Here is a 16,105-nt window from a genome sequence, read left to right as displayed (position 1 = left end):
CTGGCTCCTATTTCATAAGTCCTGGGTTTGGTTCCCAGCACGCATATGGCAGCTCACAATCATCTGTAACTTCCTGGGGGATCCATCTCCCTCTTCCCTCCTCTGTGGATGCTGCAGGCCTGTGGCGTGCAAGCTCATACAGGGACAACACCCATACACAGAAAATAATAATAAAAAAAAGGACTTGCAGCCTGCTGGCCTCAAAAACAGATGACTGACAAAGCCAGCTGGCAGGTGGCAGAGATTTCTCCTTAGAGTTGGAAAATCCCCTGCAGGCCACACCATCCAGCCCTCCAGACACCACACTGCCCCAGGTTAGTACCTCCTTTCTGGCTCCAGAGAGCTGGAAACCTCCCTACATATTCTGGAACAGAAGGTTCCCTTTCCAAGGGACACCGGAAGAGCTGCTTCCATAGATCCAAGCACAGCTCTTGCCAGTTCTGGGAGAGCAGGCCTGTTGTTCCATAAACTCGGGGCTGAGGGCAGCCTGGGCAACTTTAGACCCATTCTCAAAATCAATTTTTTTTTTTTTTTTTGAGACAAGATTTCACTGTGAGTTTGAAGCCAGCCTGCCTGGTTTATAGGGTGAGTTTAGGGCTACACAGATTAACTCTTGTCTCAAAAAAAAAAAAAAAAACAAAACCCACACAAAGTTCTTGCTAGGGATGAAGCTCTATCATAGACTATTTGCCTAGAATCCCCCAGTGAGGGGCTGGGGGCATGGCTCTGTAACAGAGCACCTGTCTGGCATGCAAAAAAAAAAAAAAAAAGGGAAGGAAGGAAGAAAATATAAGCAAAGCTGGAAGTGGGCTTACCTGATAGAGTGCTTTTCTATGATGCATAAAACACCTTGGGTTCATCCCCAGCACCACATGAAACAAGGGCTGATGGCAGGGCCTGCATTCCCAACAAGTGGAAGGTCATCTTCAGATATATGAAGGGAGAGTTGAGCCACCTGGAGTTTTTGAGAAAGACAGAAAAAGCAACGCGCACACTCCACAAAGTCCTCCCACACTTCTGTAAAGCCCTCTGCTCTTGTGCAATAGTTTGAACAAGACTATAGTCAAGAAACGCTTCAAGCCAGGTGTGGAGGCATGTGCCTCTTCTCCAAGGCTAAAGCAGGATCATGGGATTGAGGCTAGCCTGGGCTACATAGCCAGAGCCTCCTCCTACACAGAAGGGGAAACTGGGGTTGTTCAGTAGAAAGTGCTTGCCCGCCATGCAGAGGATCCTCAGCTGTGTCCCTAGGCTGTGCTGCACAGTGAGACTGAAATGACAGGATGATGCAGGCAAGGGAAGAGGGAAGGGAGGGGGAGCGGCTCAGGAACAAAGCCTTGGCTACCATTCACAAGGTCCTAGGTTATATCAATACTGAAAGAGGGAAGGAGGGGTAGAGGGCAGGCAAACTTTAGAACATCAGTCAGGCCACAGGCATTGTGGGAAGAGCAACCTCTGTGGAAAGGCTGGTGACTCAGGGCCACAGAGGCCAGAAAAGTCCAGTTGAGGAAATTAGCCTCCATCTGGGGGTGAGGCCTGTAGGGTATAGAACCCCCAAAAGAGAGCCATGCACCATGGCCAGGCTCCACAGTCAAAAGAAATTTCCCAGTGGAAGGATCTGGAAAACCCCTGCGGCCATCGATGGACCGGAGGGCCTGATGAATCAATGCCCTTTGGTGGTCAGGGGGACACTGTGAGGACAGAAAGGGGAGGGGACTGATAGCTCAGGCGATACCTGCTCAGATGGGCAGGTGTATTTGGATGCAGGAGACCCACGAGTCCTGACTCCAGGGACAGTACTGGTTAAGAGAAACTCGGGGAGTGTGCCCCGCTGTCTCCCTTGGAGGTTTTCCCGTGTTTTCTGGAAGGATAAGGTGAAAGGGCAAACATGATGAGCAACGGGGATTCCTGTTGTTTTCTTCCCCGTTTGGAAGCACGGTACAGCGGTGATAACAGGAAAAGAAACAGAACACTGTCTTCCCTTCTCGCCCCAGAGGATGGAACCCAGGCCTCAGCATCCTAGATGAGAGCTCTGCCACTGAGCCATGCCTCGGACTCTAGACTTTCTTCTTTCTTTCTCTACCCCCCCCCGCCTTTTTATTTATTTATTTATTTATTTATTTATTTATTTATTAGTTCTTTTTCTTTCTTTCTTTTTTTTTTTTTTTTTTAAGTTTTTCGAGACAGGGTTTCTCTGTAGCTTTGGAGCCTGTCCTGGCACTAGCTCTTGTAGACCAGGCTGGCCTCGAACTCACAGAGATCCGCCTGCCTCTGCCTCCCGAGTGCTGGGATTAAAGGCGTGCACCACCACCGCCCGGCTTATTAGTTGTTTTTCGAGACAGGGTTTCTCTGTGTAGCCCTAGCTGTCCTGGCCTCAAACTCAGAGATCTGCTTGTCTCTGCCTCACAAGTGCTGGGATCAAAGGCATTTGACTTAAACTGGACTTTAAAACTATTTGACGCAGGGGCTGGAGAGATGGCTCAGTGGTTAAGAGCACCACCTGTTCTTCCAAAGGTCCTGAGTTCAATTCCCAGCAACCACATGGTGGCTCACAACCATCTGGAATGAGATCTGGTGCCCTCTTCTGGCCTGCAGGCAGAGTACTGAGAATACTGTATACATAATAAATAAATAAATCTTTTTTTAAAAAAAAAAAACTATTTGACGCAGCTAAAGAATTTTCACTTTCTTTTAGGCTATTGCCCTCTGTCTCTGCTTTTGATCTGTTTTTAATTATTGTTAGTGCCTTGTTTTTGTGGTTTTGTTTGGTTGGTTTTTTTGAGAGAGAATCCATTTTAGCCCAGGCTGACCTTGCCCTTCTGACCCTCCTGCCCTCACTTCCCCAGAGCTGACTGCACCACTCACCTCGCCCCACTTACTGTTTTTATTATTGATTCAAAGTCTAACTATGTAGCTGAAGCCCAGCCTCAGACTCACCATCCTCCTGCCTCAGCTTTCCCAGTGATGGGATCACAGGTTTACCCTGCCAGCTTTGGCCTGTATATCTTCCGATGGGGCAGTATGGATATTGTAAAATGTCTTACACAGGCCTGACTTGGTGGTGCACACTTTAATCTCAGCACTCAGGCAAAGGCAAGTGGATCTCTGGAAGTTCAAGGTCAGCCAAGACCACAAGGGGAGTCCCAGTCTCAAAAGGAAATATATATATATGTGTGTGTGTGTGTGTGTGTGTGTATAGACTAGAATTTATATATAATATATATATATTTTATATAAATTATATATCCTAGCCTCAAACTCAGAGATCTGTAAATATATGTACATATCTTACACTAAGCTAGAATAACGTGTGCACTGGGTATGTTCTTTGATCCAAACATCAGTCTCATGGAGTGGGGACTTAGGTTACTCTGACACTAAAGGAAATGGTTAGAATTGCTTGCCCGAAGCTGTGCACATGCTAGGCGGATGAGCTAGGCGCTGAAGCCGAGCAGTGGACCCATGCTCCATGGTCACTGCCTGATCTTTTCAATGACTGCAAGTCGTGGGTCACACACCTTCTTTGCTCCTCTCCCTAGCCCAGCCTGAGAATCATGCTGAAGCCCAGGAGGTCACGATTGGCTCTGAGTCCGTGCCTGTTGCCCGCTGTATCTCCACGGGGGGCCGCCCACCTGCCCGGATCACCTGGATCTCATCTCTGGGTGGAGAAGCCAGAGACATTCAGGAGCCAGGTCCACAGGCTGGCACCGTCACAGTCACCAGCCGATACTCCTTGGTGCCGGTGGGCCAAGCGCATGGCGTCAAGGTCACTTGCAGAGTAGAACACGAGAGCTTCGAGGAGCCGATCCAGCTGCCAGTGACGCTCTCCGTGCGCTGTGAGTGTGATGGGAGGCGGCTTTCCCTCACCCGATCAAACAAGAAAATAGAAGAATGTGTCATATAAGCTGTTCCACCTCTCAGACCGGGTTTGCCTGTAAACAGTCCCCCCACCCCGCCCCGCTGTCTTTTCGTCCCCTGACAGTCTTCATCAACTGGACCACGGTCCCCGCTGCCCACCGCAGCACTGTTGGCGCACTTTGTTCATTGATTCCTTTTTGGAGACAGAGTTTCACACCTAACCTGGTTTAGCCTCAGACTCCCCGGACGGATGAGCACGGCCTGCTCATCCACAGCCTGTGCCTGTGAGCCCTGGGATTACCACTAGCACATGTGCAAGCCTTCAATCCCAGCACTCGGTAGATAAAGGCAGGTGGATCTCTATGAGTTCAAGGCCAGCCTGGTCTACAGAGCAAGTCCAGGACAGGCTCCAAAGCTACACAAAGAAATCCTGTCTTGAAAAAACCAAACAATACAAAACAGTGGTTGGTCCTGGTTCTGTGAGGTGCTGGGAGTGGAGCACAGCCTGAGGGGTGCTGAGCAAGCATTGCCCCCCCACCCCCGCTTTAAATTGCCTCCCTAGGGGTCTTGGAGTTCCCCCAGTCTTCCTGACGGAGGCTAGCATTTCCAGAAACTGCCTACAGTAACAACCCCCAGTCACTCTCTACACAAAGGCTGGGATTCTACCTGCTTCGTTCTTGTATTGAGTCAGGGTCTTACTATGTAACCCTGGCTGGCCAGGAACTTACTGTGCAGATCATGCTACCCTCCAACTCACAGAGATACGTCCTTCTGCCTCCTGGAGTGCTGGGATTAAAGGCATGTACAGCAGTTTTGCTTTGGTTTGGGGTTTTTTGTTTTGTTTAGTTTTGGTTTTTGAAGACAGAGTTTCTCTGCGTAGCCCTGGCTGTCCAGAAACTCACTCTGTAGACCAGGCTGGCCATGAACTCAGAGATCTGTCCGTCTCTGCCTCCCAAGTGCTGGCATGTGTCTATGCTCATGAGTGGAGTAGGCCAGAGGTCTTAGACGCCCCTAGAGTTGGAGTCGCAGGCCGCCCTGAGTTGCCTGATATGGGTGCTGGATTCTCAGTAAGAGCTATACATAGTGCTGAGCCTTCTCTGCAGTCTTTGATTTTTGAAAGAAGATCTCGTGCAAGGCTAACCTTGAGCTCTGTGTGGCTACGGGTAGCCTTGAACTCCTCCTGCTCTTCCCGCATCTACTTCCTTACTGCTAGGATTACAAGCTTGAGCCATGCCTTGCAAACCTATTATCTTCAGCGCCACCCTGTCTACTCACTCACTGTCGCAACTGACCCAGGACACCTGTGGAATAGCTGTGCCCTTCACTGTGAGATAAAGTCCTACTACCTCGTCTGCAGTGGCTTCTTCCAGCCATATTCATCCTGAGATCCTCTGTGAGCCTGTCCACCCTGACTTCCTGTTTTTCTACACTGGCCGCCCCAAACTGTCTAGATGTACTGTCTCCTGTATGGAGTACTCTAGGCACATTGAATCTGGAGCATGCACACACAACACACACACACACACACACACAATACCTGTAGTTGTTTTCTTGGCCCTGCCTGAGTTGACATTCAAGTGGCTTCCTGGGTGGGGTTCACACTGGTCAGAGCATTTACGGTGTGGCCTGCTAACCCCACGTGGTTATGATCCATGGTTTCCTGCCACCTGTTCTGCTAACTTGTCCCCAGTTCTGGAGTCTACTTGTCTCTGAGTCAGTTGTCTCTTCCTCTCAGACCCTCCCGAAGTGTCCATCTCTGGCTATGATGACAATTGGTACCTCGGCCGCAGCGAAGCCATCTTGACCTGTGATGTACGCAGCAACCCAGAGCCCACAGGCTACGACTGGAGCACGTGAGTGACGTGAACCTAGGACTGGGTGTGGGGAAGAGGGCTGGGGCCTAGAACCCTGGGTCTGAGGGAGGAGGCTTGGAGTCTGGGCCCCTGGGACGTAGGGTTGCCGTCTCCGGGACTGCCTGCTTCCCCTGGGTACCTGCTTCACTGTTGTTCACCTCATCCCACACCCTTAGGACCTCAGGCGTCTTCCCGACCTCCGCAGTTGTCCAGGGGTCTCAGCTCCTTGTCCACTCTGTGGATCGAATGGTCAACACTACCTTCATCTGTACAGCCACCAATGCTGTGGGGACAGGTCGTGCTGAGCAGGTCGTCCTGGTGCGAGGTAAGGAGGTCTTGGCATTGGAGTATAAAGCCCTGTGGTTTCTCCCTTTGGGGCTTGGGTCCACTGATGCTGCCTTAGGATGAGAGGGAGTCAAAATTCCCTCAATCTGCACAGATAAGTGTATAGTTCAGCTTCTCCATCTCAGCCTGCAAGTGTAGGCTGTAATGGGGGTGACCAGAGAGGAGAGCTGGCAGAAGAGTTCCCAAGTGGGGGCCTGCACTGAGTTATCTTAAAAGCCAAGGCCCAAGCTGGGTATGAGGTACGTCTATAGTCCCAGCATTTATTCAAGAGACTGAAGCAGACGGATTACTGTGAGGCTAGCCTTTGCTACATAGTGAGACCCTATTTCAAAGAAAGAAAGCACCCGAAGTTCAGTGAGAGAAGAGAACCGGTGAGTCTGTGATGGACACAGGAGCTAATGACAGCTGTCGAGGTTTGTCCCCAGGAGCAGACAAGACTGTCATAACGTTGTCTTGTGACTTCTGATGGATAAACTCACACCGAGCAAGTTTGCTCAGTCATGAGAACCACAGTCAAGACCCACAAGCTGGCCATGAGCCAAGGCTGGGAATTCTCTTGAAACTTAGAAATCCAGTCACCCAGATGTAACCTTTTATAGTCAGAACCATTGTCACTGAGACACATCCCAAGAAAGAGTGACACTGGCCAGGGCCTTTAACATGCTGCGGGAACCAGGAAAGAACTGTTCTTAGAACACCCTTAACCAGACCTCGTGGGGGCTGAGGTGAAGGAATAAGAAGTTTAGGGCCGCTGGGCTGTGGTGGCGCACGCCTTTAATCCCAGCACTCGGGAGGCAGAGGCAGGCAGATCTCTGTGAATTCGAGACTAGCCTGGTCTACAGAGCTAGTTCCAGGACAGGCTCCAAAGCCACAGAGAAACCCTGTCTCGAAAAACCAAAAAAAAAAAAAATTATTTATTATGTATACAATATTTTGTCTGTGTATATGCCTGCAGGCCAGAAGAGGGCACCAGACCCTATTACAGATGGTTGTAAGCCATCATGTGGTTGCTGGGAATTGAACTCAGGACCTTTGGAAGAGTAGGCAATGCTCTTAACCTCTGAGCCATCTCTCCTGCCCTCCAGCCATATCTTTTAAAAGGAAAGAAAGGAAGGGAATAAATCCATTTGGCCATAGTTGGAGAGATCCACCCACACCAGGAAAATGAGGTTTCTGGGTCCAGCTGCCCTCTGAGGATGTAAAGCCCTGCTCCCAGGCACATATCTGTGGTTTCAACGTATTCAGTCTCGCTGGAACATGGTTGTAGATGCTCAACAATTAAAACACAAGTGGGCACACTGTGACACATGGCAGCCTCTGCAGACAACTCACACCTTTGACTCACACACAAGTGACTAGACTCTACCCATGCTCCAGAGCTCCTCTCCAGCTTCATGGGTGCACCCACATTTCCAAGGAAGAAAACTGAGAGACGCACTGGCCAGCACTCAGAGGGCCTCATTCCTGCCTCCGGTACAGTACTTAGAGACAGTTACTGTCAATCTCCTTTCAGAGGCCACACCCACTGTCGCAGATTCGGGTCCTTACACAGAATAATGTCCTGTTTGCATAGAACTTGCACACAACCCCCAAAACTATTACTTTATTACTATTTTTTTTTATTACTTTGTTTGATTTTATGTTTTGTTTGTTGTTTTGAGGCAGGGTCGCACTGTGTAGCCCTAGGTGGTAGGGGGCTCACTATGTGCACCAGGCTGGCCTTGAACTCAGAGACCTGCCTGCCTCTGCTTCCTGCATGCTGGGATCGGAAGCATGCCATAACTGTGCCCAGCATGGCACTCCATTTGAAAACATCACTTAGAAACTGGATGTGGCAACCCAGCTCTGTAATTTCAGCACTTCAGAGGTGGAGATAAGGAGATCAGGAAGCTGAGGATGGCTTGAGAGTCATGGAATCCTCTCAAAAACCAAAACAAAATCTAAAAGCGATAACCCTGTGACTAGGGGAGTAGCTAAGAGGTAGGGTCTCTGCTTAGAATCCCCCACTGAGGGGCTGGGGAAATGGTTCGGTGGTTGAGCACGTTTTCATCATGAACAGAGTCTAGATTCCATTCCCAGTGCTGTGAAAGAACTTGAAGGTTGGCAGAAGAATCCAGCTTGGCCAACAGACCGGAGGTAGCATAGCTGTCAGGGAATGCTAACTGGTTACATGTGGCCAAACAACTTTCACTGGTCAGGAACCCATTTGTATCTCCATTAGCTGGCTGAGAGCCATCGTGACAGCCCACGGATTTTTGTATTGTAAAAAAGGCTCCCGGTGGGCCACAAGGCTTCCAATCCCCTGTCCCGTTGACTTCCTGTATGTTCCCCACGAGGCTGAACAGGTGGGGAGGGGCCCGTGAGAGGTGAGCATGAGGCAGCCAGGGTGCGGGGAACACTAGAAAGAGCAGTGTGAGGTGGGCGAGGTGACTTGAGATCTCCCAAACCAAGAAGATACCCAGGAATGGTCAGTGCTTCCATTCCTCCTCCTGCCTGCACATTCTGGGCCTGAGTGGGAGGGAGCAGAGGGGCTCTACTTACTCCTGCCTCTCATCCTGAGCTGCTACATACATACAAGGGGCTGGGACCCCACCCCCTGACTACATGTTACTGGCTTTATTGTCTTTTGTTGTTTTGAGTGAAGGGTGGAGACAGCCTGGCCTCAAATGTGGGATCTTAACCTGTGTTTCCCCAGTAGATTCAATTGCAGGTCACAGAAGTGGGTTTAATTCTGCACGTTGGGTAATGCTGGAGTTGGGATACAGGGCCTCAGACTGGGCAAGCAAATGCTCTACCACTGAGTGTCCCAAACCCCGCACTGGGAGTTTCTAGGCTCTACCACTGAGTCATGCCCCCAGTCCCTCACTGGGGCATTCTAGGCAGGTGCTCTACCACTGAGCCACACCCCAGCCCCTCACTGGAGAATTCTAGGCAGGGGCTCTACCACTGAGCCACACCCCCAAACCCTCACTGGGGGATTCTAGGCAGGGGCTCTACCACTGAGCCACACCCCCAGCCCATCACTGGAGGACTGTAGGTAACCCTTCTACGGCTGACCAACATCCTCAGCCCAACAACTTTTCCTCCTGAGAATTTTTAAGATCGTCTCACTATGTGGCCTTGATGGCATGATTGCCTTGCCTTATTCTCCCAATTGCTAGCATGACAGTCTTATGCCACCACACCTTGCTGCGGTCTTCATTTTTGAGCATGTTGTAGGTACAGATAGCTATCTAAGGCAGCATCAGCTGGCAGCCTCTCCTTAATACAGTTCCCATCCTGGCGTGAAGGGTCATGCCCACCCCTTCATCTTCCACCTCGCCTTTCTCCTCCCTTCTCCCCCTTAGTCACCTCGAAAGTTCTGGTCAGTAACCCGTGTCCTGGGTCTCCCCCATGCCCTCCCTCCCCCCCCCCCGATGTGTCCTCTTGACTCCCTCTCCTCTTTTTCTCTCTCCTTCCTTTCTCCTCAGACACCCCCCAGGCCTCCCGAGATGTGGGTCCGCTGGTGTGGGGGGCCGTGGGGGGAACATTGCTGGTGCTACTTCTGGCTGGGGGGTTCCTGGCCTTCATCCTGCTGAGGGGGAGGAGGAGGCGGAAGAGCCCTGGAGGAGGAGGAAATGATGGCGACAGAGGATCCTACGATCCAAAGACTCAGGTGTTTGGGAACGGGGGTCCTGTCTTCTGGAGGTCGTCATCCCCAGAGCCCATGAGGCCAGATGGCAGGGAAGAGGAAGAGGAGGAGGACGAAGAGGCGAAGGCCGAGGAAGGCCTCATGCTGCCTCCACACGAGTCACCCAAGGATGACATGGAATCTCATTTGGATGGCTCCCTCATTTCTCGGCGGGCAGTTTATGTGTGACCCCACGCTGTAGACACCGGACACATAGAGACGCCAATTCCCACCCCCACTGCCAACCACACCAACGCCAGCCAGCAATGGGATGGCTAGGGACCGGTTGGACTGGTTCTTCTTCAGCACACCGGAGTTGGAAGGCCACCTCCCCAGTTTCTGGATGGAGGACAAATGGAACCACACACCAGACTCCTATCTCCAGGCCCTCATGGCCCCCAAGAGCACCATAGTGCACACTCAGGACTCCTTAGAGCTTTGCTTTCGGCCCCAGCCTGGCCCTGGCCCCGAAACACTCAGGAGCTAATAAATGCCTTGTCAGAAAAACTTAGGGGTGTTTTGTAATACATCAGACCCCTCTTTGTGTCCTGGGGAACAAGTGGGTGGGACAGAGACCCTATGTACTGAAGCTTGAAAGAAAAAATCTCCAGATTGGGAGATGTCACGGCATGTGCGCCCAAGCTCCCCTGTAGCTGCTGGGATTGAGAATGGGGTCCCTGACTTTGAGGCGCATAGACAGGAGTATGGGGAAGGGAGCTTGAACTCTTGGACAGGTGGGTGAGCAATTGGCTTGGGGCTGAGTTTCCTCAGGGAGAGAAAGGCTAACTTCCTTGATTCTGAGTTCTAATGATCTGTGGGGTGGGGGCCCACACAGGTCTCCTTTTTCTGTTGTGGAAGGTTCTAGGAATGGAAGGCTGCTTCTCTCTGTATTTGGAGACCTCAAGGATGTAGAGGCAGGTTCCAGGTGTTGGTGATACCCAGATGGTCCTACCTTGACGCCCTCAAAGTGTCCTGTCCTGGGTGACTCCCACTCTCTTGACAGGGTTTGGTCCCATGGGAGTTACCAGAAATTCTGATGGGCTTCACCTCCCCCATACCACACACACATATATTCACACGCACAACATATATAGCAGAAACACATGTTTCTTCAGCTAGCAATCTGATTCCAAGCATACCAAACCATCTGCCCCTGGGAGAAGGAGGTGAGCTTAACCCCCGTGCCTCACCCCCCTCCCCCAATCTGTGGCTTCTTGAGACACTAGGATCAGAGAACGCCTTCTGGGTGGGTGGGGCAGCCAGGAAGCCTGGATATGTGCATTTCCTCAACCAGGAGTCGTAGATCCCATAGTGCTCTAAGCCTGTGTCCACCATGCTGGGGACACAAAAGTGGTGCAGATCACAGAGCCCTGTCCTGTGGGAATGTGGCCAGCCAGCAACAATGGCAGGAAGAGTTGAGTGTTTGCGATGGCCTTGTGTCGCGGACTCTTGCTGCCCCCCCCACACACACACCAGCACACACACTGGAAACTTGTGGAGGATGCCCAGCAGGAGAGCGGATGCTGACTGCACACCCTGGACAGCTTCCCCTTTGAGTCTGGGAAGCACTAACGTCATTGGTGACTCTAGAGCTTTGCATCCATGTCTATTCTGGGTGTTCATGGCAGGTGCCCACCATCTTCTCCGTCCTAAGAGCAGGGCCAGCAATTTGCTTCATTTCTGTCTGCACACAGATCACCTCTCACAGGTCTGCCTGTGGCCAAGCCAGGCCTATGGATCCAGTGAGGAGGCAGGGCCTTTGCTCCAGGAACCCTGCCATACTGAACAATTGAGGATGAGAAACCGTGTGAGCTCTCCTGATGGGCCTAAAAACATGACATTCCCTTAATAATGAATGGTTCTGCTCCTGACACCTCAGCCTGCCCTGCACATCCTTCCCCTTTCTCTTCTTCACTCAATACCAGTCTTCATGCTGTTCCTGTTTGTATTTTTTTTTCTGTATGAGACAGTCCTCAAATGCTCTCTACCAAGGTTGAACTTGAAGAACTTCCTACTGCTTCCCCCTTATGTGTGGATATTGTTTTGTTTTGTTTTTTGTTTGTTTTGTTTGGTTTGGTTTGGTTTTTCTAAACAGGGTTTCTCTAGCTTTGGAGCCTGTCCTGGAACTAGCTCTTGTAGACCAGGCTGGCCTCGAACTCACAGAGATCCGCCTGCCTCTGCCTCCCGAGTGCTAGGAGTAAAGGAGTGTGCCACCGCTGCCCGGCTTGTTTGTTTTTTGAGACCCTCTTGGCCATGTGGCTCTGACTGTCCTGGAACTCACTCTGTAGCCCAGACTACGTTCATACTCTTGATATTCCTCCTGCTTCAACCTCTTGAGTGCTGCAATTATAGGTGCCTCTAAACTGTCACAACTGGCTCTCCTTGTTCCTTAAAAAAAGACCCCAGGCTGCCCCAGGACCTTTGCACTAGTTATTTTCCTACAGTACAACACAGAGGACTCAAAATATCCCTTCACAGATAAGCCCTGTCTGCCTGGCTTTCTGTCACTCCTTGTCCCTCTCCCCATTCTGAACATTCTGAACTGTGTGACCAGTTCCAGCTTGACATTAGATAGCACCCAATCTGCTTGTTTGCTGTTGGCCAAGGTCAGCCTGGGCTACCTTAAGACCCTGGGCAGTGAGCTCCATGGAGGTGGGGATTTTCTGCATTTAGTTCATTTCCATGTCTCTTCCCACCTACACAGGTGAGATGTCCCTAAATCAGGTGCACAGGACAGTTGTTTGAAGCAAAGCCCCATCCATGGTGGGGTGGACAGGCAGAGGATGTGCTCAAACACTGAGCACTTGCCTAGCATGCTTGAGGCCCTGGGTTTAGTTTCCTGTACAGCCAAAGGAAACAAGGCCAGGAGGCAGAGGCATGCATTCGGCCTGGGCTACATAGTGAGACCCTGTCTCAAAACAGCCATTTAGAAAGATTGGTATCTGAGGAATGAAGCTGGGAACAGCAGCTATGAGGTCCTCTTAGTAAGCCCCGTGTTTTCTTTGTCCCAACAGAGTCACCCAGCACAGCAGGTGCAGGGGCCACAGGCGGCATCATCGGAGGCATCATCGCCGCCATCATTGCCACCGCAGTGGCTGCCACAGGCATCCTCATTTGCCGACAACAGCAGAAGGAGCAGAGGCTTCAGGGGGCTGATGAGGAAGAAGAGTGAGTGATGGGGTCTTGAAAAGTGTTTGGGAGTAGGGATGTCAAGGTTGGGGAGCACAGGGTGGGGACAGAAGGAGAAATCCTAAAGGTGGTGTGAGACAGAGACACCACCATGAATAACCATAACCAATGGTGGTGAGGAAAGATTTTTCTCTTCCTTGTGAAGTATGGATATTAGAAACTCTGACAAGTCGGGCAGCGGTGGCGCACGCCTTTAATCCCAGCACTCGGGAGGCAGAGGCAGGCGGATCTCTGTGAATTCGAGGCCAGCCTGGTCTACAGAGCTAGTTCCAGGACAGGAACCAAAAGCTACGGAGAAACCCTGTCTCGAAAATCAAAAAAAAAAAAAAAAAAGAAAAGAAAAGAAAGAAACTCTCTGACACGTCGTAAGAGCCCAGGTCCCGACTATTTTGTTGCTCCACCTTTTCCTGAGCTTCAGCATCTTAAGGGATGCTAAGTGTGGGTTCCCAGCACTTGGGAGGTAGAAGCAGGAGGATCAGAAGTTCAAGGTCATGCTCCCTCTGTTACTTCTGTCTCAAAAAAACAGCAATGAAAAAAAAAACTAAGAAAAAAGGTACAGGAGCCAGGGAGATGAGTAAGTTCCTAAGAATTTGAATTCCATCCCTACTGCCTTTATTAAAAATAGATAAATAGGGGGCTGGAGAGATGGCTCAGTGGTTAAGAGCATTGCCTGCTCTTCCAAAGGTCCTGAATTCAATTCCCGGCAACCACATGGTGGCTCACAACCATCTGGAATGAGGTCTGGTGCCCTCTTCTGGCCTGCAGACATACACACAGACAGAATATTGTATACATAATAAATAAATAAATATTTAAAAAAAATAAAAATAGATAAATAAATCAGCCAGGTGGTGGTGCACACTTTTAATCCCAGCACTCGGGAGGCAGAGGCAGGCAGACTTCTAAATTTGAGGCCAACCTAGTATACAGAGAGAGTTTCAAGACAGCCAGGGCTACACAGAGAAACCCTGTCTTAGGGGGAAGAAAAATGTAGTGGTGAATACTTGCACCCCATCCCTGAGGAAGCAGACAGGTGGCCTAGCATACTTGCTATTCCACTCTGTCTTCGTTTCTGTCCTATTGCTGGGAAGAGACACTGTGACCAAGACAGCTTTTTTTTTTTTTTTTAAGAATTATTTCTTGGGCTGGAGAGATGGCTCAGAGGTTAAGAGCATTGCCTGCTCTTCCAAAGGTCCTGAGTTCAATTCCCAGCAACCACATGGTGGCTCACAACCATCTGTAATGGGGTTTGGTGCCCTCTTCTGGCCTGCAGCATACACACAGACAGAATATTGAATACATAATAAATAAATAAATATTTAAAAAAAAAAGAATTATTTCTTAGCCGGGTGGTGGTGGCGCACGCCTTTAATCCCAATACTCGGGAGGCAGAGGCAGGTGGATCTCTGTGGGTTCGAGGCCAGCCTGGTCTACAAGAGCTAGTGCCAGGACAGGCTCCAAAGCTACAGAGAAACCCTGTCTCGAAAAAAAAAATAATAATTATTTCTTTATTATGTACACAGTGTTCTGCCTGCATGTATGCCTGACAGAAGAGGGTACCAGATCCATTATAGATGGTTGTGGGCCACCATGTGGTTGCTGGGAATTGAACTCAGGACCTCTAGAAGAGCTGCCAGTGCTCTTAACCTCTGAGCCATCTCTCCAGCCCCCGACCAAGACTGCTATTAAAGAAAGGCATTTAATTGAGGGCTTGCTTACAGATTCTGGGGTGAATCCATGATTGTCATGGTGCTGGCAGTAGGCAGGCCTGGCACTGGAGCGGTCACAGGGATCTTAAGTGCTAAATCCCAGGCAGCAGGCAGAGAGAGAATGAGACTGATCCTGGGCTTTTGAAAGCTCAGAGTGACAAACCTCAGTGACACACATCTCCTCCAACAAGGCCACACCTCTTAATCCTTCCCAAAGAGTTCCATTAACTGGGGAACCAGCATACAAACATATAAGCTCATGGGGATCATTCTCATCACAGGCTGATGAGAAACAATCTCAACAAAATTGAGATATTGGCCAGCAATAAGCCTGATAACCTGAGTTCATTCCCTGAAATCCACATGGCGGAAAGGGAGAGAGCCCTTCCACAAGTTTTCCTTTGACCTTGGCATGCATGAACATGTGTATGTCACACACAGAGTCAGAGAGAGACTAAATAAATAAATGTAATTTTAAAATTTAATATACGGGGGCAGGAGAGATGGCCCAGAGGTTAAGAGCACTGGCTGCTCTTCCAGAGGTCCTGAGTTCAAGTCCCAGCAACCGCATATTGGCTGACAACCATCTGTAATGAGAAATGAGATCTGGCACCCTCTTCTGGCCTGCAGGGATATATGAAGATAGAACACTGTATACATAATAAATAAATCTTTTTTAAAAAGACTTAAAAAAATAATAATAATATGCACACTAACCAAGGATGATGGTATACACTTATGATCCCAGATCTCAGGAGGATGAGGTAGGAGGATTGAGAATTCAAGGCCAGTTTTGGATGCCCTATCTCACAACAAATAGTACATTCCCATTTCCGGGCCAGCCCCAAAACCCACTGAGCCAGAATTCCCACAAGAAGACTGGGTTTTGAATTAGTAACATGCTTCCTAAATGATTCTGCTGTATAAGTCTACTGTTTTCCTCTTTAACTTAAAAAAAAAGAAGAAGAAGCCGGGCCGGGCGGTGGTGGCGCACGCCTTTAATCCCAGCACTTTAATCCCAGCACGGGAGGCAGAGGCAGGCGGATCTCTGTGAGTTCGAGGCCAGCCTGGTCTACAAGAGCTAGTTCCAGGACAGGCACCAAAGCTACAGAGAAACCCTGTCTCGAAAAACCAAAAAAAAAAAAAAAAAAAAAGAGAAGAAGCTGGGTGGTGGTGGCACACAACCTAATCCCAGCCCTGAGGAGGCAGAGGCAGGCAGATCTCGAGGCCAGCCTGATCTACAGAGCAACTTCCAGCACTGCTAGGGATGTTTGTAAAACCAAAAAAAAAAAAAAATATTAAGATTTATTTTTATTTTCTCTGTGGGTTTACTTGCTTATATGTCTCTACTTGTTATGCCCAAATCCGCAAAGTCCCCCAAAAAGCCAACAAGGAGCCGGGCGATGGTGGCGCACGCCTTTAATCCCAGCACTCGGGAGGCAGAGGCAGGCGGATCTCTGTGAGTTCGAGACCAGCCTGGTCCA

At 50.0% G+C, this 16,105-nt stretch overlaps 1 protein-coding gene across 2 annotated transcripts in view; it reads left to right on the top strand.

The window, feature by feature from the left end:
• Nectin2 (nectin cell adhesion molecule 2) overlaps positions 1–16,105 on the top strand; it is a 33,939-nt gene that overhangs the window by 12,877 nt on the left and 4,957 nt on the right. The window contains exons 3-6 of one of the 2 annotated variants that reach the window (XM_041654355.1): positions 3,537–3,833; positions 5,591–5,708; positions 5,885–6,033; positions 12,738–12,891. In XM_041654355.1, the coding sequence (XP_041510289.1) occupies positions 3,537–3,833; positions 5,591–5,708; positions 5,885–6,033; positions 12,738–12,891 (718 nt within the window). Of the gene's footprint in view, positions 1–3,536; positions 3,834–5,590; positions 5,709–5,884; positions 6,034–9,523; positions 10,226–12,737; positions 12,892–16,105 lie in introns of those variants that run through there. The other variant, XM_041654356.1, reaches the window with a different exon arrangement.

This window comes from Microtus oregoni, unplaced genomic scaffold (genome assembly GCF_018167655.1).
Source record: "Microtus oregoni isolate MIOR12 unplaced genomic scaffold, Mior012 000006F_ref0000085, whole genome shotgun sequence".
Classification (NCBI taxonomy): domain Eukaryota; kingdom Metazoa; phylum Chordata; class Mammalia; order Rodentia; family Cricetidae; genus Microtus; species Microtus oregoni.
This window is presented reverse-complemented; position numbering and strand designations above follow the sequence as displayed.